Raw genomic sequence first — 26,086 nt, forward strand, 5'->3', positions numbered from 1 at the left:
CAGAAATGCAATTAAAACAAAATGAGAGAACATTAAACACTTATTAAAAAGGCTAAAATTAAAATGGCCAAACCAAGTATTCAGAATATGGAGGAAATGGAACTCTCATACACTGCTGGGAAGATGAAAAAGGTATAATCAAAAGTAAAACATTACCTGTCCTGTAACCCAGACATTTTACTCGTAAGTTCCCGACAGAAGATCAAAGAAACATAATACATTCACATAAAGAACACAAATATTTATACTAGCTTTATCTTCAATAGTCAAAGTCTAGAAAAAACCCAAATCCTCATACACAGATAAGTGGATAAACTGGTATATCCAAAGATACTACTCAGCAAAAAACAAAAAACCTGACTACTCATATAGTATCACTGATGAATCTCAAAGTAATTGTGACACATAGAAAAAACAAAATAATTCCAAACATAAATTCAAAAAATTCAAAGGTATTCATCCATCTATTGTAAGAGAAAGTAAATCAGTGGTTACCTGAAGGGTGGGAGGGGCAAGGGAGATTATAAAAGGACATGAGGTAAGCATAATGTGACAGATAAGGTCATTATCAGGACTATGATGATGGTTTCAGAAGTTTGTAACTATGTCAAAACTTGCCAAATTATACTGTAAATATATGCAAGTTAGAACATATAAACCATACCTCAATAAAGCTTTAAAAATGGCTCAAGATAGAATGTCTTTGTCCCACTTTTTGGAAAATAGGTTTGACAACCCCACACTGACTCCATCTCTCTTTCTTATGCCTACGGGGATATTACCTCAGTGGCAGCAAATGTGGAGAACAATGAATATTTCCAAACAAGTCACCAGGAATGCTTCCTGGGTTACAAGGGCCATATCGCAGAAATACAGAACCCCCTTTACCTTTTTTCCCCGCATCTGTGGCAGTGGTTTTGAGGCAAACATCACTGAGAGGAAACCACAGAACCTTTTGATTATTTTAGTTTTTATTTTTTTCTCCAACAATGACTACCTACACAAGATAAATATGCCTAGAGGTCCTGAGATTTGTATACACACTGATTCTACAGTCACTGTCACAGAAACTTGTCTGGATCCATTTTTAGAAGAGGCACATTCTATCTACTTGGATGCAGTCTCCTCCACATCCTATTAAGCCAGTGTTTCTGTACCAATTATGGCTTCCCCTGCACACTATGGTCTTAAAACCAGTGACCCTAGCCCAATAGATTGTGGACATCAGGGCACATAGCTGTTTGTAAAGCTGAAGAAGATAACTCCTCAACAGTGCTGACATCTCCTGTGATGTCTCCTTTGAGTAAGGGGAAGAAATTCCTGTTCCTTTCAGAAGCATCTGAGGATCTCCCAACTGACCCCTCCTTGGGGTCATCACTGAAACTCCTAAAACACAAAGCATCCAGATCTCAAATGAAAACCAGAAAGCCCTGCAGTTTTTCAGAGGTTGTGGGGCAGCAATGCAAATTTGGTCAAAACTGGCAAGCTATTTTCTGCCATCCTCCTTAAGCACAGACAATTTGAGACTCCTAAAAAGTTCACCCAGCGATGCTTGTTGAGCCCAAATCCATATATAAACATAGAGTAAGTAGAAATCTAAGATTAAAGAGGACTTAAAGAGTAAGGCCTTGATAATCACATAAGCCAAAGCAATGTGCGGCAGACATTTACCGTTTCGGACTTGGAAGCTGAAAAAACTCATCACAAGTGTCACATGAGACTAACATGTCCCTAAAAAAGGTAGTCATTCTCTGTAAGCTACCAGCCAAACCCCTATTTCCTGGGTCATCAATGATTCAGGTCCATGCCCAAGGTACTTAAGGAGATGGGGAAACTGACCCTAAGGGCTCAGGTTACGACTAATTTGTTCTAATTCATGAGAGAACAAAGGTCAGCTTCACTGAATACATTGTGGAGGTGACGGATGCGTAGTTTGTGGACCTGCCAGGCAGGAGAGTTGTGAAAAGGCTTTGGTCACAAAATCTAGCAGTGAGCTAAATCTAGAAAGCGCCCTGGACAGCTTAGAAAGTGCAACATATTTACACAAGCTTATTACAGTACTGAAACTTCCAAGGGATATCCCACTGTGCATGTTTAGATGTCTGAGATTCAATTCAGATGGCTCCTCAGAGTTCCCTCCAGTGTTAACAGTGAATAGGAAATTACACATTCCCTGTACACCTAAGGCCTTTCTCTAGTGTGAACTCTTTGATGTTGAGAGAGGGTAGATTTTCGTGTAAAAAACTTCCCACATTCACTACACTCGTAAGGCCTTTCTCCAGTATGACCTCTCCGGTGTTGACTGAATTGGGAACTATCCCTGAAGGATTTTCCACATTCACTGCACTCATAAGGCCTTTCTCCAGTGTGAACTCTCTGATGATAACGTAGTTTGGAGCTAGAGATAAAAGATTTTCCACATTCACTACACCCGAAAGGCCTATCTCCTGCATGAACTCTCTGATGATAACGAAGGGTGGAACTGGAGGTAAATGATTTCCCACATTCACTGCATTCATAAGGCCTTTTACCTGCATGAACTCTCTGATGATAAGAGAGGGTAGCGCTACTGGTAAAAGATTTTCCACATTCACTGCACACATAAGGTCTTTCTCCTGTGTGAACTCTCTGGTGTCGAATCAGTATTGAGCTATTGGTGAAAGATTTCCCACATTCACTGCACTGATAAGGTTTTTCTCCCCTATGAACTCTATGATGATAACCAAGGCCAGAGACAGATGTAAAAGATTTCCCACAAGCACTACACTCATAAGACCGTTCGCTATTATGAATTCTCTGGTGTATTGACAGGGAAGATTTTTGGCTAAACGTCTTCCCACATTCACTGCATTCGTAAGGCCTTTCTCCCGTGTGAGTTCTCCGGTGTTTATTGAATTGTGATCTATCCTTAAAGGATTTCCCACATTCAGTGCACTCATAAGGCCTTTCTCCACTGTGAACTCTGTGATGATAACGAAGGCTGGCACTAAAAGTAAAAGATTTCCCACATTCACTGCACTTGTAAGGCCTTTCTCCTGTATGAACTCTCTGATGGTAACGAAGAGTGGAACTGGAGGTAAAAGATTTCCCACATTCATTGCATTCATAAGGCCTTTTACCTTCATGAACTCTTTGGTGGTAACAGAGTGTGGAGCTACAGGTAAAAGATTTCCCACATTCACTGCACACATACGGTTTTTCTCCTGTGTGAACTCTCTGGTGTTGAATGAGCGTCCACCTGTTGTTAAAAGATTTCCCACATTCACTACACTTGTAAGGCCTTTCTCCTGTGTGAACTCTCTGATGTAAAATGAGGTTGTTTCTTCGGATAAAGGATTTCCCACATTCACTACACTCATAAGGCCTTTCTCCAGAATGAACTCTATGATGATAATGGAGGTCAGACCTAGAAATAAAAGATTTCCCACATTCACTGCACTCATAAGGCCTTTCTCCAGTATGAACTCTCTGGTGATAACGGAGAGCAGAACTAGTGGTAAAAGATCTCCCACATTCACTACACTCATAAGGTCTTTCTCCAAGGTGACCTCGATGATGATACTGGAGAGTGGAGCTACAGGTAAAAGATTTCCCACATTTACTGCACACATAAGGCTTTTCTCCTGTGTGAATTCTCCGGTGTCGAATGAGTGTCCACCTATTGTTAAAAGATTTCCCACATTCACTACACTCATAAGGCCTTTCTCCAGTGTGAACTCTGTGGTGGTAACGCAGGCTGGAGCTAAAGGTAAAAGATTTCCCACATTCACTACACTCATAAGGTCTTTCACCTGAGTGAACTCTTAGGTGTATAATGAGGTTATTTCTTCGAGTAAAGGATTTGCCACATTCACTGCACTCGTAAGGCCTTTCTCCAGTGTGAACTCTGTGATGATAACGGAGAGCAGTACGAGTGATGAAAGATTTCCCACATTCACTGCACTCATAAGGCCTTTCTCCAGAATGAACTCTCTGATGATAACGGAGGTCAGACCTAGAGATAAAAGATTTCCCACATTCAGTGCATTCATAAGGCCTTTCTCCTGTATGAGATCTCTGATGATAACTGAGGGCAGAGATAGAGGTAAAAGATTTTGCACAGTCACTACACTTGTAAGGCCTTTCTCCAGTTTGACCTCTACATGGAATCAACACTGAGCTATGGCTAAAAGATTTTGCACATTCACTGCACACATAACTGTTTTCTCCATTGTGCCATTTCTGGGGATGAATGAGGACAGATTTTTGGCTTAAGGATTTCCCACATTTGCTGCACTTGTATTGCCTGGACCCAATGTGAGTCTTTCCATGTTGACTGAGGGCTGAGCTCTGCCTAAGGGATTTTCCGCATTCACCAAACTCATGATGTCTTTTTCCAGTATGGAATCTCTGGTGTATAGCAAATGAAGATTTGTATCTGAATGTTTTCCCACATTCATTGCACACAAAACAGTGGTCCTGAACAAGCGTGTGTTTGGGACCAAAGGCTTTCTTGAATTCTCCCCAGGTGTAATGACTTTTTCTGCTTTGTAAAGTTGCCCTGCACTGGGTGATCGTGTGTGGCTTCTCCCCAGTATGTGTGGCCTCTTGCTGCAGAGGCCCCAAGCCAGACAGGAAGTCCTTCTCAACCTCTCCACAGGTAAAGGGCTTTCCTGAATCATGGATTCTGCAGCTCTTCACAAAAGAGGCCTTGTCCACAGCGCATCTGAACGGTTTCTCTCCCACGTGCTGCTCCTGCTGCTGAGAGTTTATGTTGAAATAAAATCGTTTCGCACATGCCCCACACCTCATCAGTTTCTGGCTGTTTTCTTTTCCCTGGTGCGCAGCCAAGTGGAAAATGTCTCTCAAGACTGGACCACACATCTCACAGGGGTGGGTCTTACGGGAAGACTGAGCTGCCTTGGGCGTCGTGGTCTGTGACACACCTATAGAAGTGCTCTGTTCAAAAGATGCCTCCGTATCCTCTGCTCCACAGCAACAACCTGAACGCAAAGAAATGCTGGTGAAATATGTGTTGACTATAGTGAGGGGGTGAGCCCATCACATATATGCATCCATCTCATCTAGGCAGGAGTGTATGACATGCTTTTCCAGACACAGCAGTTGGAATTCAGTTGAAGGAACAGCCACTGTGCATTATTTGACCCCTAAGGTCACAGAATGGTGGAGACCTCACCAGGGGAAGGATACAAAGACAGGATATGAGACAAGAAAAAGAGGCAAGGACTACAACTCATTTCTCTGCCAAGAGTCTTTGGCAGGACCTTTGCTACTGCTGATGTGAGGCTGGGTAAAAGCATGCATGCAAGCCCATTAAAACCCAACTGTAACAGATTAGCTGCTGTTCAGTGTCAAGTTAGGGATGTGTGAACATCTCATGGCCAATGCTGGAGTACAGCAACAGTGAGAGAAATGGGTGAGATGTGGAGTCCAGAGAGGTGGAGATTATCCCTGTGCTGGAAATCGTACTAGAAATGATGAGAGAACTGACAAATTGGCGAAATGTCAAAATGGAACTGAGAAGGTAGAAATGAAGTGTGGCCACTGAAAACAACATGAAAGTGTGGGTGAATAAAGACAGGTTCACCATGGGGGACCTGGTGTGATCTGAACACTCTCTCCATCCATTGACCAGGACCATGACCCTCTGAGTCCACTCTGTCATGTCTGGAGTCCTGCCCATCCTCTGATACACAAAGGATTCTTCCGTGTAAGCCCTGAGCAACTACATGGGACATGGACGATACAAGTCTTAAGGGAAAAACAGGACAAATGAATAGCCAGCACTATCCCGGGCTATTCAGCACAAAAGACAGCAAGGTGATGTCAGCGTAATACAAGAAGAAACCAGCCTTTGTCTTTGGTAGGCTTAAGAGTCAATTAAGATACTACAGGGGCACCTGGGTTAGTTAAGCATCTGCCTTTGGCTCAGGTCACGATCCCAATGTCCTGGGATTGAGCCCCACATCAGGCTCCCTGCTCAGCGGGGAGTGTGCTTCTCCCTCTCCTTCTGCCACTTCCCCTGCTTGTATATACGTGCTCTCTCTCTCAAATAAATAAATAAAATCATTAAAAAAAAACAAACAAACTACTACAGTGACACAATGGAGCACACAAAAAGGAGAATAACCACACAGGAAGGATTGATGGGGACACTGGCTTAGTGAAGACAGCTGGATATAGGCAGAAAATAAGAAGGGTGGGGCTATGTCAGCCAAAGGACTGATGCCACTCCACTCCCCTACTCTGGAGGGCACCTCAGCAGCCTCTGCTGCAGAGAACATCAACAAGTCCTGCTATAGTGGCAGAACATCACAGATTACCCAGCAGACGTGTCCAAGTGTTTGCAGGCATGGACCCCATATGCTTGCTCTGCAGAAGACCCCGGCAGCTTTTGCACTAAGGTAACCAATAGCTATCACCATGGGGGACCTGCCAGAGAAGAATATACTGAGCGGCCCCCTCCACCAAAAAAGGAGTTATTGCTCCATTCCAGAAGCAGAGCTGCCACTCACACCAACCCTGCATACACCCTGGACCCCAGCCGCGCAACTGCTCCATGGCTATCACCTGAGTGCCCAGGTCTCAGGCACGAGACAAAACATTTTCTGTGGGAGAAAGAGATCAGGAGGTTCCCAGTAGCACTGTCTACTACTGTGGACACACACAGCCTTGGCTATTGAGGACTCCTACAGTCTTTGATGACACTGATCTCAGGTAACAGAGCTGCACAGACACTAAGCCTCTTGACCAAACTGTAGTCAGAACTGCCACACCCCACCAAGCCGGTGCACTCACATCTACACACAGGTAAAGATCTTCCCCACCAAAACCTTTCTGTAAAGTCTGGAAGAAGGGACTAACTACTTCATGAAATGCACAGACAAAAATGCAGGCTAGGGCGCCTGGGTGGCTCAGTTGGTTAAGCGACTGCCTTTAGCTCAGGTCATGATCCTGGAGTCCCGGGATCGAGTCCCGCATCGGGCTCCCTGCTCAGCAGGGAGTCTGCTTCTCCCTCTCCCGCTCCCCCTTCTTGTGCGCTCTCTCTCTCAAATAAATGTTAAAAAAAAAAAAAAAATGCAAGGCTGTAAGAAACACACACACAAAAAAATCAAGGAAACAGGGCACTCCCAAAGGAACACAGTAATTGATCAGTCACCCCAAAGAAATGCAGATCTAAGAATTGTCAAAGATTTCAAAATAATTCTTTTAAGGGAGCTCAATGAGCTACAAGAAAACACAGACAATTCAATGAAATAAGGAGAACAATTATAAACAATACAAGCTTTTTCAACAGATAATATAAAAAAGGACCAAATAAATTATGGTATACTATACTATACGCCTTAAACAAACAAAACACTGTATGTTAATTATACTGGAAAAAAGTTATGGTAAAGAATACGATGAATGAAATGAAAAATGGTGGTGCCTGGGTGGCTCCGTCGTTAAGCATCTGCCTTCGGCTCAGGTCATGGTCCCAGGGTCCTGGGATTGAGCCCCGCATCAGGCTCCCTGCTCTGCGGGAAGCCTGCTTCTCCTTCTGCCACTCCCCCTGCTTGTGTTCCCTCTCTCGCTGTGTTTCTGTCAAATAAATAAATAAAATCTTAAAAAAAAAAAAAAAATGAAAAATGCAGGGGGCGCCTGGGTGGCTCAGTCAGTTAAGCGTCTGACTCTTGATTTCAGCAAAGATCATGATCTCAGGGTTGTGAGATCGAGCCCTGTATCAGGCTCTGCACTCAGCACATAGTCTGCTTGAGATCCTCTCCCTGCCCCCAACTTGAATGAATGAAAGGGAAGAAAAGGAGAGAAAGGAAAAGGGAAAGGAAAGGGAAGGGAGGGCGCCTGGGTGGCTCAGTTGTTAAGCGTCTGCCTTCGGCTCAGGTCATGATCCCAGGGTCCTGGGATCGAGTCCCACATCGGGCTCCCTGCTTGGCAGGAAGCCTGCTTCTCCCTCTCCCACTCCCCCTGCTTGTGTTCCTGCTCTCGCTCGCTCGCTCTCTGTCAAATAAATAAATAAATAAATAAATCTTAAAAAAAAAAAAAAGGGTAAGGGAAGGAAGGAAGGAAAAATGCAATAGAGTGCATCAACAGCCAGCCTGATCAATCAAAATCTGAATCGGAAACTGAAAATACATCTTTTTCTTTTTTTAATAGTGCTCTGCACATTTTAAAAAAAGATTTTATTTCAGAGAGAAAAAGAGAGAGGGAGAAAGCACAAGCAGGGGGAGAGGCAGAGGGAAAGGGAGAAGTAGGCTCCCCACTGAGCAGGGAGCCTGATGCGAGGCTCGATCCCAGAACCCTGGGATCATGACCTGAGCCAAAGGCAGATGATTAACCAACTGAGCCACCTAGGTGCCCCTGAAGATACGTCTTTTGAAATCATTCAGTCAAATTAGAAAAAAGACAACTAAAAAGAGTGAATAAAGAGAGTCTATGTGGATTATAGGACATCATGAAAACAGAATAATATTTGCATTATGGGGGCCCTGAAGAAGAGAGGCAGGGACAGGAATCTTATTTAAACAATAATGGATTAAAAAATAATGGATGGGGTTCCTGGGTGGCTCAGTCGTTAAGTGTCTGCCTTTGGCTCTGGTCATGGTCCCAGGGTCCTGGGATCGAGCCCCGCATCAGGCTCCCTGCTCTTCGGGAAGCCTGCTTCTCCCTCCCCCACCCCCCCTGCTTGTGTTCCCTCTCTCACTGTGTCTATCAAATAAACAAATAAAATCTTTAAAAAATAAATAAATAATGGATGAAAATTTCCCAAATCTGGGGAAAGACATGGAAATCTGAGTACATGATACTCCTAAGTCCCCAAAAAGATTCAAACCAAAGAGGACTTCACCAACACATTACAGTTGACCCTTTTGAACAACATGGGTTTGAACTGTGCGGATTGATTCATAAGCAGACTTTTTCCAATAAATACACTAAAATACTATAAATGTATTTACTCTTAAGATTTTAACATTTTCTTTTCTCTAGCTTACTTTAATATAAGAATACAGTATACATATAATATACAAAATATGGGTTAATTGACTTTATGTTATTAGTAAGGCTTTGGTGGAGAATAGGCTATTAGTGGCTAAGTTTTGGGGATAGTCAAAAGTTATATACGGTTTTTTGGCTGCATAGGGGTTGGCACCCCTAAACCTCATGTTGTTCAAAGGTCAACTCATGATAAAAGTCAAAATGTAATGACAAAGAGAATTTGAAAGCCCTGAGAAAAACTCATACAGGGGAACTCCCCTCCCCTCATAAGGGTATGAGCAGTTTTCTCAGCTATAACACTGAATACTAAGAGAAAGTAGGATGATGTGTTCTAAATGCTGCAACAAAGAAACTGCAAACCAAAAATACTTTACCAGCAAAGCTGTCCTTTAGAAATGAAGGAGAAAGACTTTCCCAAACAGAAGCTGAGGGAGTTCATCACTACTTGACCTACCCTACAAAAGATGCTAAACACAGTTCTTCAAACTAAAAGTATGCTAATTAGTAACATGAAAATATAGAACACACTGATAAATGCAATTGTATAGTCATATTCAAAATATAGGAGTCCGTCCTTATCTATTTCACTTTCCATGGTTTCAGTTACCCATGGTCAACTATGGTCCAAAAGCAAATGATCCTCCTTCATTATAACATATTGTCAGAAGGTCAATAGTAGCCTAATGCTATGTCATAAAGCCTAAGTCATTCACCTCACTTCATCTCATCATTTAGGTATTGTATCATCTCACACCATCACAAGAAGGGTGAGTATGATATAATAAGATATTTGGAGAGAAACAGAACACATTTACATAACTTTTATTGTACTATTAATATTATTATATTTTATTATTGTTGTTAATCTCTTACTGTATCTAATTTATAAATTAAACTTTATCATAGGTATGTATGTATAAGAGAAAACATACTATGTATAGGGTTCAGTACTATCTGAAGTTTCAGGCATCCACTGGGAGTCCTGGAACATATACCCCCCCGCCCCCCCATGCATAACAAGAGACTACTATACTCTAATAGTGTGTTAATCACTCAACACCAGTAAGGAGGACAAAAGACTATTAAAAATAACTATCTACAGGGGCGCCTGGGTGGCTCAGTTGGTTAAGCGACTGCCTTCGGCTCAGGTCATGATCCTGGAGTCCCGGGATTGAGTCCCGCATCGGGCTCCCTGCTCAGTGGGGAGTCTGCTTCTCCCTCTGACCCTCCTCCCTCCCATGCTCTCTGTCTCTCATTCTCTCTGTCTCAAATAAATAAATAAAATCTTTAAAAAAAAAAAACAAAAAAACAAAAACTATCTACAACAATCTGTGAATGGTTACAAAATATAAAAATGTGGGGTGCCTGGGTGGCTGGGTGGGTTAAGCGTCTGCCTTCTGCTCAGGTCATGATCTAGGGGTCCTGGGATCGAGCCCCCCCTCCCCCGGTCCCACTCCCTCTGTCGGGCTCCCTGCTCAGTGGGGAGTCTGCTTCTCCCTCTGGCCCTCCCCGCTGCTCATGCTCTCTAATAAATAAATAAAATCTAAAAAAAAAATGTAAATGGTGACATTAAAAACAAAAAATGTGAAGGAGGTGAGTAAAGGAGTTTTTGTATGCAATTAAAGTTATCAGCTTCAAACAGAATGTTATAAGATGACTTAAAGAAGCCTCATGGTAACCACAAAGCAAAAACCTACAGTAGAAACAAAAGATAAACGAATAAAGCATAACACCATGGGAAATCCTCAAATCACAAAGGAAGACAGTGAGAGAGGAAGAATGGTGCTACAAAACACTCAGACAATAATTAACAAGATGGCAAAAGAGATACCATGGCTGAACTCAAAACAAAACAAAAGGCTGAAAGTGAAGGAACTGGAAAAGATATTCCACACAAATGGAAACCAAAACAGAATATGGGTAGCTATACTTATAGGTGATACGACAGACTTTAAGTCAACAACTGTCACAAGAGACAAGGTCATTATATAATGATAAAGGAATGAATTCACCAAGAAGATGTAAAAATTGTGAGTATGTATGCATCACACATCAGAGCATGTAAGTTTTTTTTTTTTTTTTCATGAGAGACAGAGAGAGAGAGAGAGAGAGAAGCAGAGGGAGAAGCAGGCTCCCAAGGAGCAGGGAGCCCGATGTGAGACTCGATCCCAGGACCCTGGGATCATGACCTGAGCCGAAGGCAGACGCTTAACCGTCTGAGCCACCCAGGCGCCCCAGAGCATATAAGTTAAGTCTTGAGCAAATTCAACTAGATCTGAAGGCAAAAAAGACAGCAATTGAATATTAATATCAATATCCCCCTTTCAACAATGGTGGATATCCAGACAGAAAATTAGTAAGGATATATCTGAATTGAACATTCTGGTCCAAATGGATCAAACAGACATATATAGAACATTCCATCCACTATAGCAGCATACACATTCTCAAGTGCACACAGAATATTCTCTGTGCTTTTTTTTTTTTATTTTTTATTTATATGAGAGAGAGAGAATGAGAGAGAGAGCATGAGAGGGGGGAGGGTCAGAGGGAGAAGCAGACTCCCCGCTGAGCAGGGAGCCCCATGCGGGACTCAATCCCGGGACTCCAGGATCATGACCTGAGCCGAAGGCAGTCGCTTAACCAACTGAGCCACCCAGGCGCCCCAAAGATTTTATTTATTTATTTATTTGAGAGAGAGAGAGAGAAACAGCATGAGAGGGGAGAGGGTCAGAGGGAGAAGCAGGCTCCCCGCTGAGCCGGGAGCCCGATGTGGGACTCGATCCCAGGACTCTGGGACCATGACCTGAGCCGAAGGCAGTCGCTTAACCAACTGAGCCACCCAGGCACCCTATGTCAAACAAGTCTTAACAAATTTCAGAAGACTGAAATTCTATCATGTACCTTTTCCTAACATAATGAATAAAACTAGAAATCAGTAACATGAGGAAGGGGTGACTGGCCGGCTTAGTCAGTGGAGCCTGCAACCTGGTCTCAGGGTTAGGAGTTTGACCCCTCATGGGTGTGGAGATTACCTAAAAAAATAAGATTTCTTTTTTTAAAATAAAATCTTTAAAAAAAAAACACACACAAAAGGGGCACCTGGGTGGCTCAGTCGTTAAGCGTCTGCCTTCGGCTCAGGTCATGATCCTGGGATCCTGGCATCAAGCCCCGCATCGGGCTCCCTGCTCCGCGGGAAGCCTGCTTCTCCCTCTCCTGCTCCCCCTGCTTGTGTTCCCTCTCTCGCTGTGTCTCTCTCAGTGAAATAAATAAATAAAATCTTAAAAAAATAAAATAAAATAAATAAAAATAAAAATTAAAAAAACACAAAAAACCATGAGGAAGCTTAATAATTCAAATATGTGGGTATTAAACAACACATGCCTATCCAATCAATTGGCCAAAGGAAAAGTCAAAAGCAAAATAAAAAAATACCTTGAGAAAAACAAAAGTGGAAACAAAACATGGAATGTGAAAAAGCAATTCTAAGAAAAAAGTTTAGAGCACTAAATGCCAGCACTAAAAAAAAAATAATAATAAAGCTCTCAAACAGCCTAAGTTTACACCTTAAGGAACTGGGAAAAAAACAAAACTAAGACCAAAGTTAGTGAAACAAAGGAAAAGACAAAGATCAGAACAGAAGTAAAATAAAAACTAGAAATACAATAAAAAGAGCTGCTTTTCTGAAAAGATAAAATTGAAAAACCTTTAGCTGGATTAACTTAGAATAAAGGCAAGACTCAAATAAATTAATTCAGAAATAAAAGAGGAGAAATTACAACTGATAGCAGAGAAACACAAAGGATCATAAAAAAGACTACTATGAACTATTATACACCAACAAATTAGATAACCTAGAATAAATTACTAGAAACATACGACCTATCAACACTGAATCATTTTTTTTAAAGATTTTTTTAAAATTTATTTATTTGACAGAGAGCAGGAGAGCACAGGCTGGGGAGTGGCAGAGGGAGAGGGAGAAGCAGGCCCCCCCACTGAGCAGGGAGCCCGATGTGGGGCTTGATCCCAGGACACTGGGATCATGACCTAAGCTGAAAGCAGACGCTTAACCGACTGAGCCACCCAGGCGCCCCCCAACACTGAATCATAATAGAAAATCCAAATAGACAAGGAAATTGAATCAGTAATCAAAAATATCCCAACAAAGAAAAGGTCATGACCAGATAGATTCAGTGATGATTTCTATCCACATTTTAAGTATTAAACTCTCAAGTTCTTCCAAAAATCTTGGAATTTTCAAACTCATTTTAGGAGACTAATATTAGGACACCAAAGCCAGGGAAGGACATTAGAAGAAAACAAAATTACAGGCCAACATCCCTAATGAACACAGATGTAAAAAAGCTCAACAAAGTACTAGCAAACCAAATTCAACAGTATATGAAAAGAATCATAAACTGTGATCAAGTGAGATTTATCCCTGGGATACAAGGGTGGTCTCCTCATAAGTAAATCAATAAATGTGCCATATCTTATTAATACAAAGAAGGCAACTCATATGATCATCTGAATAGATGTGGAAAAAGCATTTGGCAAAATTCAGAATCCTTTCACAATAAAAACTCCCCCAAAATTAGGTATAGAAGATACACACCACAATATCACAAAGGCCATATATAAGCCCACAGCTAAGAACACATTAAACAGTGAAAAGGTAAAAACTTTCCCTCTACTATCAGGAACAAGACAAAGATGCCTATGCTCATAACTGCTATTCAAAATAGTACTGGAAGTCCTATCCAGAGCAATCAGACAAGAAATAGAAAGGTCTCCAAATCAGAAAAGAAACAAAACTGTTTGCAGATGACATGGATTTTATATAAAGAAAACCCTAAAAAGTCCACCAAAAAAAGCAAAATGAATAAATAAACTCAGTAAATTTGCAGGATATAAAATCTACATTCAAAAATCAGATGTGCCTATTACTAACAATGAAACATCTCAATGAGAAATTAAGAAACCAATCCCATTTGGAAGAGTATTAAAAAATATATAATACTTAGGAATAAATTAGCCAAGGAAATGAAAGATGTGTACAATGAAAACTGTAAGACACCAATGAAAGAAATTGAAGACAAATAAATGGAAAGATATCCCATGTCTGTGGACTGAAAGAATTATTATTAAAATGCTTCTATTATATAGGGGTTCCTGGATGGCTCAGTCGTTGTCTGCCTTCGGCTCGGGTCATGATCCCAGGACCCTGGGAGTGAGCTCCGCATTATCGGGCTCCCTGCTCAGCAGGAAGCCTGCTTCTCCCTTTCCCACTCCTCCTGCTTGTATTCCCTCTCTTGCTGTTTCTGTGTCAAATAAATAAATAAAATCTTAAAAAAAAAAAAAATGCTTCTACTACATAAAGGAACCTAAAATTCAATGCAATATCTACCAAAATTCCAATGACATTTTTACCAGAAACAGAAAAAGAATCCTAAAATTTGCACCACAAGTGACCTCAAATAAGCCAAAGAAATCTTGATCATGAATATCCAAAATTAGAGGGACCACACTTTGTGATTTCAAGCTATACTACAAAACACTACGGTACTGGAATAAAAACAGACATCCAGACCCATGAAATATGATAGCCCAGAAATAAACCCCCACATATATAGTTAACTACTCTTTCTTTGACAAGGGTGCCAAGAACACGCATGGGAAAAGGAACGTCTCTTCAGTAAATGGTGCTGGGAAAACTGGATATGCACATGCCAAACAAAATAAAACAAAACAAAACAAATAAAATAAAAAAAAGAAAGAACCTGGGATCCTACCTTATACCACTCAAAAAATTACCTTGAAATGGATTAAAGACTTCAATGTAGACCTGAAAATGTAAAACTTCTTGGGGGGAAAAAAAACAGAGAAAAAGCTCCTTGACAATGGTTTTAACAATGAGTTAAATCATCAGGAAAATGCAAATCAAAACCACAATGATGTATCACCCACATCTGATAAGATCGTTACCTTCAAAAAGAGCAGAGATAAGTGTTGGGGAGGGTGAAGGTAGAAGGAACCCTTGTACACCGTGGTTGGAATGCTTAGGAAAAAATAAAAGTGAACATCATAGAAACAGAGAGTATAGGCATATTTATTTATTTTCTAGTTTTACGGCATTTTGCTTTATGATGCTTCACAGATACTGTGTTTCTTACAAAGTGAAGGTCTGTGGCAAGGCTGCAACGAGCAAGTCTGTTGGCACCATCTTTCTAACAGCATTTGCTCACTTCATGTCTGTATCAAATTTTGGTAATTGTAATATTTCAAATGTTTCCAGTATTAGTGTATTCGTTATGGTGATCTGCGATCAGAGCCCTTTGTTACTATTGTAATTGTTCTGGAGCACCACGAACCACACCCATATGACATTTAACATAATCAAAAAATGACAAATGTGTTTCTTCTAACTGTTCCATGACCAGTCATTGCCCTATCTTTCTCTTGGGCCACTCTATTTCCTGAGACACAACAGTATTGAAATTATGCCAATTAATAACTCTACAATAGCTTCTAGGTGTTCAAGTGAAAAGAAGAGTGACACATCTTTCACTTTAAATCAAAAGCTAGAAATGATTACACTTAGTGAGGAAGGTATGTTGAAAACCGAGATAGGCCAAAAGCGAGCTAAGCCTCTTGAGCCCAACAGCTGGCCAAGTGTTGCCAAGTTGTGAATGCAAAAAACCACAAAAAGTCTTTGAAGGAAATTAAAAGTGCTACTCCAGGGGCGCCTGGGTGGCTCAGTCGGTTAAGCGGCCGCCTTCGGCTTGGGTCATGATCCCAGGGTCCTGGAATCGAGCCTCACATCGGGCTCCTTGCTCAGTGGGGAGCCTGCGAGAATTCTCCCCTGCCTGCCATTCCCCCTGCTTGTGCTTGTTCGCTCTCTGTCAAATAAATAAATAAAATCTTAAAAATGTAAAAATAAAATAAAAGTGCTACTCCAGTGAACACACAAATGGTAAGAAAGCAAATCAGCCTTACTACTGATAGAAAGTTGTAGTGGTCTGCATAGATCAAAGTGGCCCCAAAGTTCCCTTAAGCCAAAACCTAATCCAGAGCAAGGGCCTAACTGTCTCCAATTCTAGGAAGGCTGAGAGAGGTGAGGAATCCACAAAGACAAGTTGGAAGTTAGCAGAGATTGGTTCCTGAGGCTGAAGGAAAGAAGCCATCTCCATACCATCAAAATACAAAGTGCTGATGCAAAAGCTGTAGCTAGTGATCCAGAAGATCTAGCTAAGATCATTCATGAAGGTGACTACACTAAACAACAAATTTTCAATGCAGACAAAACACCCTTCTATTGGAAGATGCCATCTAGCACTTTCCAAGCTAGAGACATCAAGCCTGGCTTCAAAGGACAGGCCAACTCTCTTGTTAGGGGCCAGTGCTCATTTATCATTCTGAAAATCCTAGGACCATTAAGAATTATGCTGAATCTACTCTGCCTGAGCTATAAATGGAAAAACAAAGCCTGGATGACAGCACCCTGTTTATAATATGGTTTACTGACTATTTTAAGCACACTGTTGATATGTACTGCTCAGAAAAAAAGATTTCTTTCAAAATATTACTGCTCATTGACAAAGCACCTGGTGTACATGGAGATGTACAACATTAATGTTTTCATGCCTGCTAACACAATATCCATTCTGTAGCTCATGTAGCCCAAATAATTTTGATTTTTTTTTTTTAAGATTTATTTATTTGAGAGAGAGTATGCACACGCACATGAGCAGGAGGAGTAGAGGGAGAGAGAATCTCAAGCAGACTCCCAGGTGAGCTTGGAGCCTGAAGTGGGGCTCGATCTCACAACCCTGAGATCATGACCTGAGCTGAAACCAAGAGTCAGACACAACCAACTGTACCATTCAGGCCCCCCAGTTTTGACTTTCAAGTCTTATTTAAGAAATACAATTTGTTGAGAACAACCTTGTGTCGAGCTCCACACTCAGCAGGAAGTCTACTTAATAAGACCTTCTCCCTATACTCCTGCCACCCCCATACGCACATGCGCTCTCCCACGCTCTCAAATAAATAAATAAATCCTAAAAAAAAAAAAAAAAAAGAAGAAGAAAGAAAGAAAGAAATACAACTTGTAAGGCCAGGGCTGCCATAGTGGTTTTTCTGATAGATCTAGGCAAAGGAAATCGAACCCTTCTGGAAAAGATTGAACATTCTAACTGCCATTCATGGGTGGCAGAGGTCAAAGTATCAAAAAGTGTTTGGAAGTTGATGCCAACCCTCATGGATGACTTTGAAGGGTTTAAGACTTCCGTGGAGAAAGTAACTGCAGATATGATAGAAATGGCAAGAGAATTAGAATTAGAAGTGGAGCCTGGGGGCATCAGATGGCTCAGTTGGTTGAGCATCCGACTCTTGATTTCAGCTCAGGTCATGGTCTCAGGGTCCTGGGATCGAGCCCTCCACTCAGCATGGAGTCTGCTTGTCCCTCTCCCTCTGTTCCTCATCCCGCGCTCTTGCTCACTCTCTCACAAATAAATAAAATCCTTAAAAAAAGAAAAAAAAAAGGACCCTGATGATATGACTGAATTATTGCAAGTTCATGATAAAATTTGAATGGATATAAGACTGATGAATCACAGACCTGTATCCCTGAAACAAATAATACATTATATGTTAATTAACTGAATTTAAATTTTAAAAAATTAAAGTAAAAATTTTTTAAATGGATGAGAAGTTGCTTTGTATGGATGAGCAAAGAAAGTTTATTCAGATGGAATCTAAAATTTAAAAACATGTTTTAAAAAACACTGTATTTAATTATACTGGAATTAAATTTTTTTAAAAATTCAAGAAAAAGAGATGGAATCTACTCCTGGTGAAAATGCTGTCAAGATTGTGGAAATGACAACAAAGAATTAAGAATATTGCATAACATGGTTTGCGAGGACTGGCTGTAATTCTCAAAGAAGTTCTACTGTGGGTAAAATGTTATAAAACAGCATCACATGCTACAGAGAAATCACTTATGAAAGAAAGAGTCAATCAACAGAGCAAGCTTCATTGTTGTCTTATTTTAAGAAATCGCCACAGCTGCCCTAACCTTGCAAGGTACCACCCTGACCAGTCAGCAGCTATCAATATCAAGGCAAGACCCTTCACCAGCAAAAAAGATACTTGCAGGAATTTCAGGTGATGGTAGCATTTTTCAACAGTAAAGTATTTTTAAATGTACATTTTTTTTAGCCATAATGCTCTGGGACACTTAGTAGACTACAGTATAAACAGGAGCACCAGGTAGTTCAGTCAGTTAAGAGTCCAACTCTTTTTTCTTTTTAAAGATTTTATTTATTTGACAGAGAGACACAGCGAGAGAGGGAACACAAGCAGGGGGAGTGGGAGAGGGAGAAGCAGGCTTCCCGCAGAGCAGGAAGCCCGATGCGGGGCTCAATCCCAGGACCCTAGGATCATGACCTGAGCTGAAGGCAGGCACTTAATGACTGAGCCACCCAGGCACCCCAAGAGTCCAACTCTTGATTTCAGCTCAGGTCATGATCTCAGGGTCGTGAGATTGAGCCCCGCATCAGGCTCTGTGCTGAGTGTGAAGCGTGCTTAAGATTCTCCCTCTCTCTACCCCTCCCTGCCCACTTGCGCTCTAAAACCAAGCAAAAAAAGACTACAGTGTAATAAACGTAACTTTTATATGTACTGGAATAACAAAAAATTCATTTGACTTGCTTTATTGTGATGTTTGCTGTATTGTGGTGGTCGGGAATCAAACCCAAAATATCTCTGGGGTATGCCTGTAGAATACGAGGAGCCGGGGTGTGAGGGAAATGGGGAGATATTGGTCAAAAAGCACAAATGTTCAGTTATAAGATGAAAAAGTTTGGGTGCCTGGGTGGCTCAGTCGGTTAAGCATCAGCCTTTGGCTCAGGTCATGATCTCACAGTCCTGGGATTGAGCCCCGCATTGGGCTCCCTGCTCAGTGGGGAGTCTCCTTCTCCCTTCCCTGCCCCACTGCTCATGCCCTCTCTCTCATTCACTCTCTGAAATAAATAAAATCTTTAAAAAATAGGAAAAATTAAAAAGATTAAAAAGTTATGAAGATGTAACATACAGCATGGTGACTATAGTTAATAATGATGTTGTATATGTGAAATTTACTGAGTAGATTTGAGCATTTCTACAAAAAAATTAATGTAATTTTATGAGGTGGTAGATATTTAATGAACTTCACTTGTGGAAATTATATTACAATGTATGCATATATCAAATCATCACACTGTGCACTTAATTTTTTTTAGTATATATATTTTTAAAGATCTTTTATATTTATTTGAGAGAGAGCAAGCATAGGGAGGATGAAAGAGGGACAAGCAGATGCCATGCTGATTTCAGCTGCAGCCGGACTCAGGGCTTAATCCCACAACCCTGAGATCATGACCTAGCCGAAACCAAGAGTTGGATGCTCAACTGACTGAGCCACCCAGGCACGCCCTGTGCACTTTTATATAATTTTGTATCTCCAGAAAGCTGGGGGAAAAAAAAGAAAATGCACCTAAACTACAAACCTTGCAGGAGTGTGTTGAAAAGTAGCCTATGGTTCAAGTAAGTAGTGACGATGACAATGCATGCAAACCTGGCACAAGCAGACACAAGGAAAAGTCAGTTAAAAGAAGAAATCAAAAACTGGAAAACAGAGGCTGGCTCAGTCAGTAGAACACGCAATTTTTTTTTTTTTAAGATTTTATTTGTTTATTTGACAGAGAGAGACACAGCGAGAGAGGGAACACCAGCAGGGGGAGTGGGAGAGGGAGAAGCAGGCTTCCCGCTGAGCAGGGAGCCCGATGCGGGTCTTGATCCCAGGGTCCTGGGATCATGACCTGAGCCAAAAGCAGACGCTTAACCACTGAGCCACCCAGGCGCCCCTAGAGCACGCAATTCTTGATCACAGGGTTGTGAGTTCAAGCCCCAAGGGTATAGAGCTTACTTTAAAAACAAACAAACAAACAAACAAACAAACGCTGGGATACAGAAGTGACATGAAGCTGTACACACTGATCCAAACAAAGGACAAGCATGGCGGAATCCATTAAGCTCACTAAAAATCTACTAACCTTGAATCCTTTCCTAAGAGGGTTCAGTATAGCAGTTATTGAGGCTTCAGGGGAAGAGGAGAGGGCAGTGCAAATAAACTAGCCCTATCAACACAGCAATTACCCAGTAAGCTGAGAAGCAAGCAGTGCCCATGGTCCGCATGTGAGAGACACTGAGAAATGGTGGGTGGGGAGGGAAGAGAGCCTACTTCAGGCCACTGTGGAGGGTGAGGGCCTTACCCAGTGAGGATATAAGTGTAAAGTTCTCCAGCATCACATCGTGGTACAGGCATCTCTGAGCCTCATCAAGGAGCCTCCACTCCTCCCAGGAGAAGTACACAGCAATGTCCTCAAAGGTCACACTATCCTGTTATGATGGGGACAGATGAAACCATGAACATTCTCTGAGTCCCACAATCCATCTCGCCACACATCTATCCCACACTTATCCTCTTTCAGAGGTCCCCACTTCAGAAATGCCATGCCTAGGTGCCACTAATGTCCACCCTATCTTCAGGTTCTCTTTATTCACTGTGTTCTGCCCTCAGCAACATCAGGCAAGGGAAACAAGAGATGTCATCCAAATTCCTCCTGGCCTGTATGGTCCATACTGTCAATTCCCCCAAGGTCTCTATTTTGAGACTCCCAAAACGCAATGAAATGGCTCATGCTTTACCCTTCAGCTCCAATACCCTGAGGCCCTTGGCTCACACTTCCTCTTGTTGTGCACATTGTTCTGTAAACTGTACCTCTCTCACATCTTCAGTCCCCACAGCTGCACTCCCATAGCTCTACTTTGGCCAAAGCCCTGAATTCTGCTTTGAAGGCCTCCTCTGTACCTCTGATCCTTGCTTCAATACTAGCCACCCAGAGGCACTACGAATTATAGATGCCCATGACCCACTTCCACTTCTGTGCTGGACTTGCTGTCCCCTCAGCAGTCACACTCCCCACTCTCCACTCAACCTTCCCTAAAACCCCAATCCTTATAGTCTCCCTGCCAGGCATAATGATTCTCACAAATGACTACATTTACCCCAGATCTTATCCACCAGCAAGACTGAAACACCCCAGACCCCATCAAAACTCACCACAAAATTCTGGTAAATCCATACAGTAGTGAATTAGCAGGAGCCCTGCCTTCGGTTTCATCTTGCCTCAATTACTCTCTTGCCTCTGAAGCCATCTTGCACCCATACATCCCATGGAAGCGTTAGCCACCTCCCAGATCATCCTCTCTCCCTCCCTTGTGTTTCTCATTCTTAGGATCTCAACCAGGTACTAAGCAAGAGACCCACTTCTCAGCATGCACCCTAGTCTTTCTAACCTGAAAACTGCATTACCACTATAACCTACATTACACTTCCTAAATGTGATCCACAGTTCCATCCTGGTCCTCACAATAGCCACCACTTTTGAAAGTCTGCCCCAGACCTATCCACCAACAAGACTGAACACTGCAGACCCCACCAAAGCTCATCACAAAATTCCAGTGAAACTACAGTAGTGAATTAGCAGGAGCCTGGCCTCAGTGTCATCTTGTCTCAATCACTCCCATGCCTCCATAGCCATCTCATATCCACTCATCCCATGGAAGCCTTGATCACGTTCCAAACCATTCTCTCCCCCATATGGTTACCTTGATCACTTCCCTCCTTCACCTGCATTCGTGTGCCCAGCAACACTGATCAGGTGCCCAGCAAGACAATCATTCCTCATCATGCACCCTCCTCTATCTGACCAGCTAAGGCATTGTCATGATGACCTGCATTCCCCAATCTAAATGCAATCCACAGCTCCGCCCTGGTCGACACAATAGTCACCACTTTTGGATTTCTTCATCCAAAACCTCCTCCCAAGATACCCAGACCTGTGAATCCAGATACCCATTTGCTGTCTCCACTCACAATTCTCTGAAACATCTGAGACGCTTAACAGGACCAAACAAAACTCCTCATAGTCTCCAAGAAAATTAACCTATCATCAATTACCCCATCCCACATGATGGCACTTCCATCCCTTCAGCTTCGAGGACCAAAAACCCTGGGGTCATCCTGGACTCCTCCCTTTCTCTCCCTCAACTACAACATCAAAAAATCCACCCCTCTTCAAAAAATGGACAGAGTCCAACTTTTCACCCACCTCTATGGCCACCACTCTGGTCCATCAATCTGGATTATAGCAGCTGCCTCCTCCTGGACTCCTGCCTCCTCCTTTACCCCCATAGTCTGTTATCTTTTCTGCAACCAGATGGACCTATTAAGACTTAGGTAAGACCACCAGCCCCCTTATCCAAACCTCTCATTACCTACATAACAGATGCCCAAATTCTCAATAGCCACATTAGAGGCCTGATTCTTGACCCTCAGCTCTTTGTTCCTCGCAGGGAGAATGAAAACAGGTTCAAGCGTTTGCACACTTTGGTATTTATTTCTGGGATAACGTCTCACACCTGTTTATACTGGCTGACAGCAACAAGAACACCTGCATGTAACCCTTGGCCTGCACTCAGGACCCCGGGCTTGGGGTATTCTTGGGATGCCCACACCCAGCAGCTGGAAAAACAGCAAGGGAAGAGCCTCAACACACCACAATCCTGGACACCATACTGGCGCTGTCAAGACCAGTAAGGGACTGAGGCAACCTCTCCTTACTTGTATAGGTTCTCTAAGTGCTTTCACAACCTTCAGAACTTGTGGTTGAGGAAACCAGGGTTGGGCTCCACGAGATCAGGCCTCCCCTGAGTGACCTCAGGCTAACTGAACTCTATGCTTCAGTCCGCAGTTACTTCTCCCAGCAGCTCAGTGACCTCCGACAAGAACTCCACTCCCGGGGCTCGCTTGTCTTCATCACCCTCATTCCAACCTTTCCTCCTTGAGCAGCTTTTGGAAAGCTGTTAACACCCTAACACTGACTGCGTCTCTCTTCTGTTCACGATCCTCCAGGGCCCCAGGAACGAAGGTACGGCACCTCGGCCCGCAGTCCGGGCGCGACTCCGCCTCACGCTCTCTGTCCCCCGAGGGCAGAATCCTCCCGCCTCAGCCCCGCTCCAGCCTCGGCCCCGGCCGCCCTCGGCCCGGAGCCCGCTCCCGCACGGGGCCCCCGCCCGCCGCCGCCTCCCTGTCCCGGACGCCGGGGCCTGGGCGCAGGGACGCGAGCCGGCGCCCCGCGCTCGGGCCTTTCGGGTCTGGGTCGGGGGGACGGCGGGAGGGCCCGGGGACGAGCGTTTACCTGAGCCGGGTTCCTGGGCGCGGCCGCCGCCATCGGACTCTGTGGGTGGGGCAAACACCCGGGCCGGTGGTCCCCGTCCCGGCCCCGACGCGGGGCAGCCCGGGCGGCGTCGCCAGCCGCGGACCCGCCTCTCTGCCGTGGGGCAACGATTTCTGCGCCTTGACAGTTCCGTCACTTCAGTCCCGCCCCGGCACGCCCGAGAACAGCAAAATGGCCGCCACAAGGAGGAGGCCGGAAGTCCCACCCCTACGCGATGTATTCCCGCGGAAATGCTTCCATTGGCTCAACTCCGCGCACGACTTTCTGGGCATTGTAGTTGGCAACGCTCTAGTGCGCGAGGCAAGGGTTTTTCTCCAGCCTGACCAATCAGACTACTGGCCATGCGGCTCCTCGAGGGATGCTGGAAGCCGAGGCAACGGGCGAGAGGATTTGCTCTTTGTGAACTGCAGTGAAGAGGCATAATTTCATACTCGGTAAAAGTCAACCAGCTCCCAGAGGATAATACTGTTACTGAGATGCCCCGAAATCCACGGATCTAAATGGCCATATTATTACACAGAGTCATTCAGACATAAAATAGTCCACGCATAGCTGAAGGCATTTTATTATTACTACGAAATGCATGTAACCTGATGCATTTGTCAATGTGAGCTCTCTTATGATTGGCTCGGGGCAGGGGAAAAACTTTATACAGGGCCTTGACTGGGAATAAAGAAGAAAGATGTTAGGCCGCCTTAAGCCCGCGAACAAGCAGGATCTCTGCCTCTGGCTCCCACAGAAAATCTGTGCCTTACCTGTAGGGTTAGTGATTGTGTCCTACCCATTTTTATCTATATAGTATTTCTTACTCAATGTTCTAAGATACACTTGAGGGAACAGAAGGCAAGCTGAAGACCCCACCATGGGATATATAGGGCATTTCCTCAGGCACTCCTGGCTGCCCTAAAACAAAGGAAAAACAAATAGTTAACTTACAGAGATCACAATCCTCCAAGACGTGAGTCTCCCTCAGTTAACAAAAGTCTTAGCAATTTACATTTCTATCAATGGCCTAGCTTGAGAAGGAAATGTAGATACAATTAAATGTCCTTATAACCTGGAGCCCATTGACAGATACTTGAACGGGGCAGAATATACTGTTCCTCCAGGAAGCTCCCAACTATCTTAATGTTAATACCTTGCTAGAGGGAAAAACAACCCTAACTTGACAATGGCAAGGCCTCTTAAGGGCAGCCTAACATCTTTCCCGTGAGTCTCCTTGAACATGAAAATCCTTTGAAACCTCCCTCTTCCTTACCTCTCCCAACCCCATAGTATATAACCAGCCACCCCTAACAACCCCGGTGCAGCAGCTCTTTCGGCCCCCACGCTTTAATAAAACCACCATTTTGCACCAAAGACATCTCAAGAATTCTTTCTTGGTCATCGCTCCAGACCTTACCCCACTGAACCTCCCCTATATTCCAAAACCCAATACACTCAATTCTATTGAGAAAACGGACACATTTTAGCACCTTTTAATACAAATTTTTTTGTTTTAAGTACTTGGAAATAATGCATTTACAGTTAAATACTATAGATATCACTGAATGCACCTTTTGGAAATTATGTTTCTTTGTCACTTTTAGAAGCTATTGTGAGCCACTGGCATTTGGAAGATACTTTCAAATAGCTGAATGGTCTTTGTGTATTTATCATGTAACTTAAGTAACTCCTTTGCCTTTTATTACCACTGAAACAGTGGTATGTTGAAGCCCTAAACCCCAAGTGACTTTTTAAAGAGCTAGGGCTTTTAAAGAGGTAATTAAATGAGGTCATTAGGGTGGGGTCCTACTCTATTAGAACTGGCTTCCTTTTAAGAGGAATAGACACCAACACCAGGAGGAAAAGGCCATGTGAGGACACAGCTAGAAGGTGGCTATCCACAAGCCAAGGAGACAGACCATGTATCACCAAAGCTGTTGACACCTTCGTCTTCAACTTCCAGCATATAGAACTGTGAGAAAGTAAATTTCTGTTATTTAAGCGAACCAATCTATGGTAGTTTGTTATGTTGTTATGGTGGTGGTGCTAACACAGCTCTCATTTAATGTGCTCTCTTCACCAAATACATAAATAACAAGGCTCAAAATACAGAGTTAAGGGGACACAATTGATACAATTCTAAAAATGCTACAAAAGTATAAATCAGCTTTTTCTTTTTTAAAGATATTATTTCTTTATTTATTTGACAGAGAGATAGCACAAGTAGGCAGAGCGGCAGGCAGAGGGAAAGGGAGAAGCAGGCTCTCCGCTGACCAGGGAACCCGATGCAGGGCTCGATCCCAGGACCCTGGGATCATGACTTGAGCCAAAGGCAGCCGCTTAACCAACTGAGCCACCCAGGCACCACTAAATCCGCTTTTTTAAAAATTGGAGGGATTGGGGCGCCTGGGTGGCTCAGTCGTTGGGCGTCTGCCTTCGGCTTGGGTCGTGGTCCTGGGGTCCTGGGATCGAGTCCCGCATTGGGCTCCCTGCTCAGCGGGAGGCCTGCTTCTCCCTCTCCCACTCCCCCTGCTTGTGTTCCCTTTCTCGCTGTGTCTCTGTAAAAAAAAAAAAAAAAAAAAAAAAAAAAAAAAGGAGGGATTTAGTTTGGCGGTTCTACATTTATTAAATGTAGAGTTTAATAAAATAAAATGCATTTATTTCCATTGAGGCTTAGTATTTTGCATCATGAATAATGCTGATTATTTATCCAGCCTGATTAAACCCTCATAGACACATCATCTGGCCTAAGAAAA

At 43.1% G+C, this 26,086-nt stretch overlaps 1 protein-coding gene across 2 annotated transcripts; it reads right to left on the reverse strand.

Moving 5' to 3' along the window:
• Positions 1 to 202: 202 nt before the first annotated feature.
• On the reverse strand, positions 203 to 23,434 carry LOC117997766 (zinc finger protein 418-like). 2 transcript variants are annotated; one of them, XM_034986081.1, is made up of 3 exons: positions 23,307 to 23,434; positions 20,316 to 20,442; positions 203 to 4,982 (listed from the first exon to the last, which is right to left on the reverse strand). In XM_034986081.1, the coding sequence occupies exons 1-3, from the start codon at positions 23,337 to 23,339 to the stop codon at positions 2,182 to 2,184; spliced, it is 2,961 nt and encodes a 986-aa protein (XP_034841972.1). In that variant the 5' UTR covers positions 23,340 to 23,434; the 3' UTR covers positions 203 to 2,181. The 2 variants fall into 2 exon arrangements, with proteins under 2 accessions (XP_034841972.1, XP_034841974.1); XM_034986083.1 differs by lacking the exon at positions 23,307 to 23,434 and adding an exon at positions 22,218 to 23,156.
• Between the last annotated feature and the right edge of the window lie 2,652 nt (positions 23,435 to 26,086).

The sequence above is a fragment of the Mirounga leonina genome, unplaced genomic scaffold (genome assembly GCF_011800145.1).
Source record: "Mirounga leonina isolate KUSES-001 unplaced genomic scaffold, KU_Mleo_1.0 Mir_376, whole genome shotgun sequence".
Classification (NCBI taxonomy): Eukaryota; Metazoa; Chordata; class Mammalia; order Carnivora; family Phocidae; genus Mirounga; species Mirounga leonina.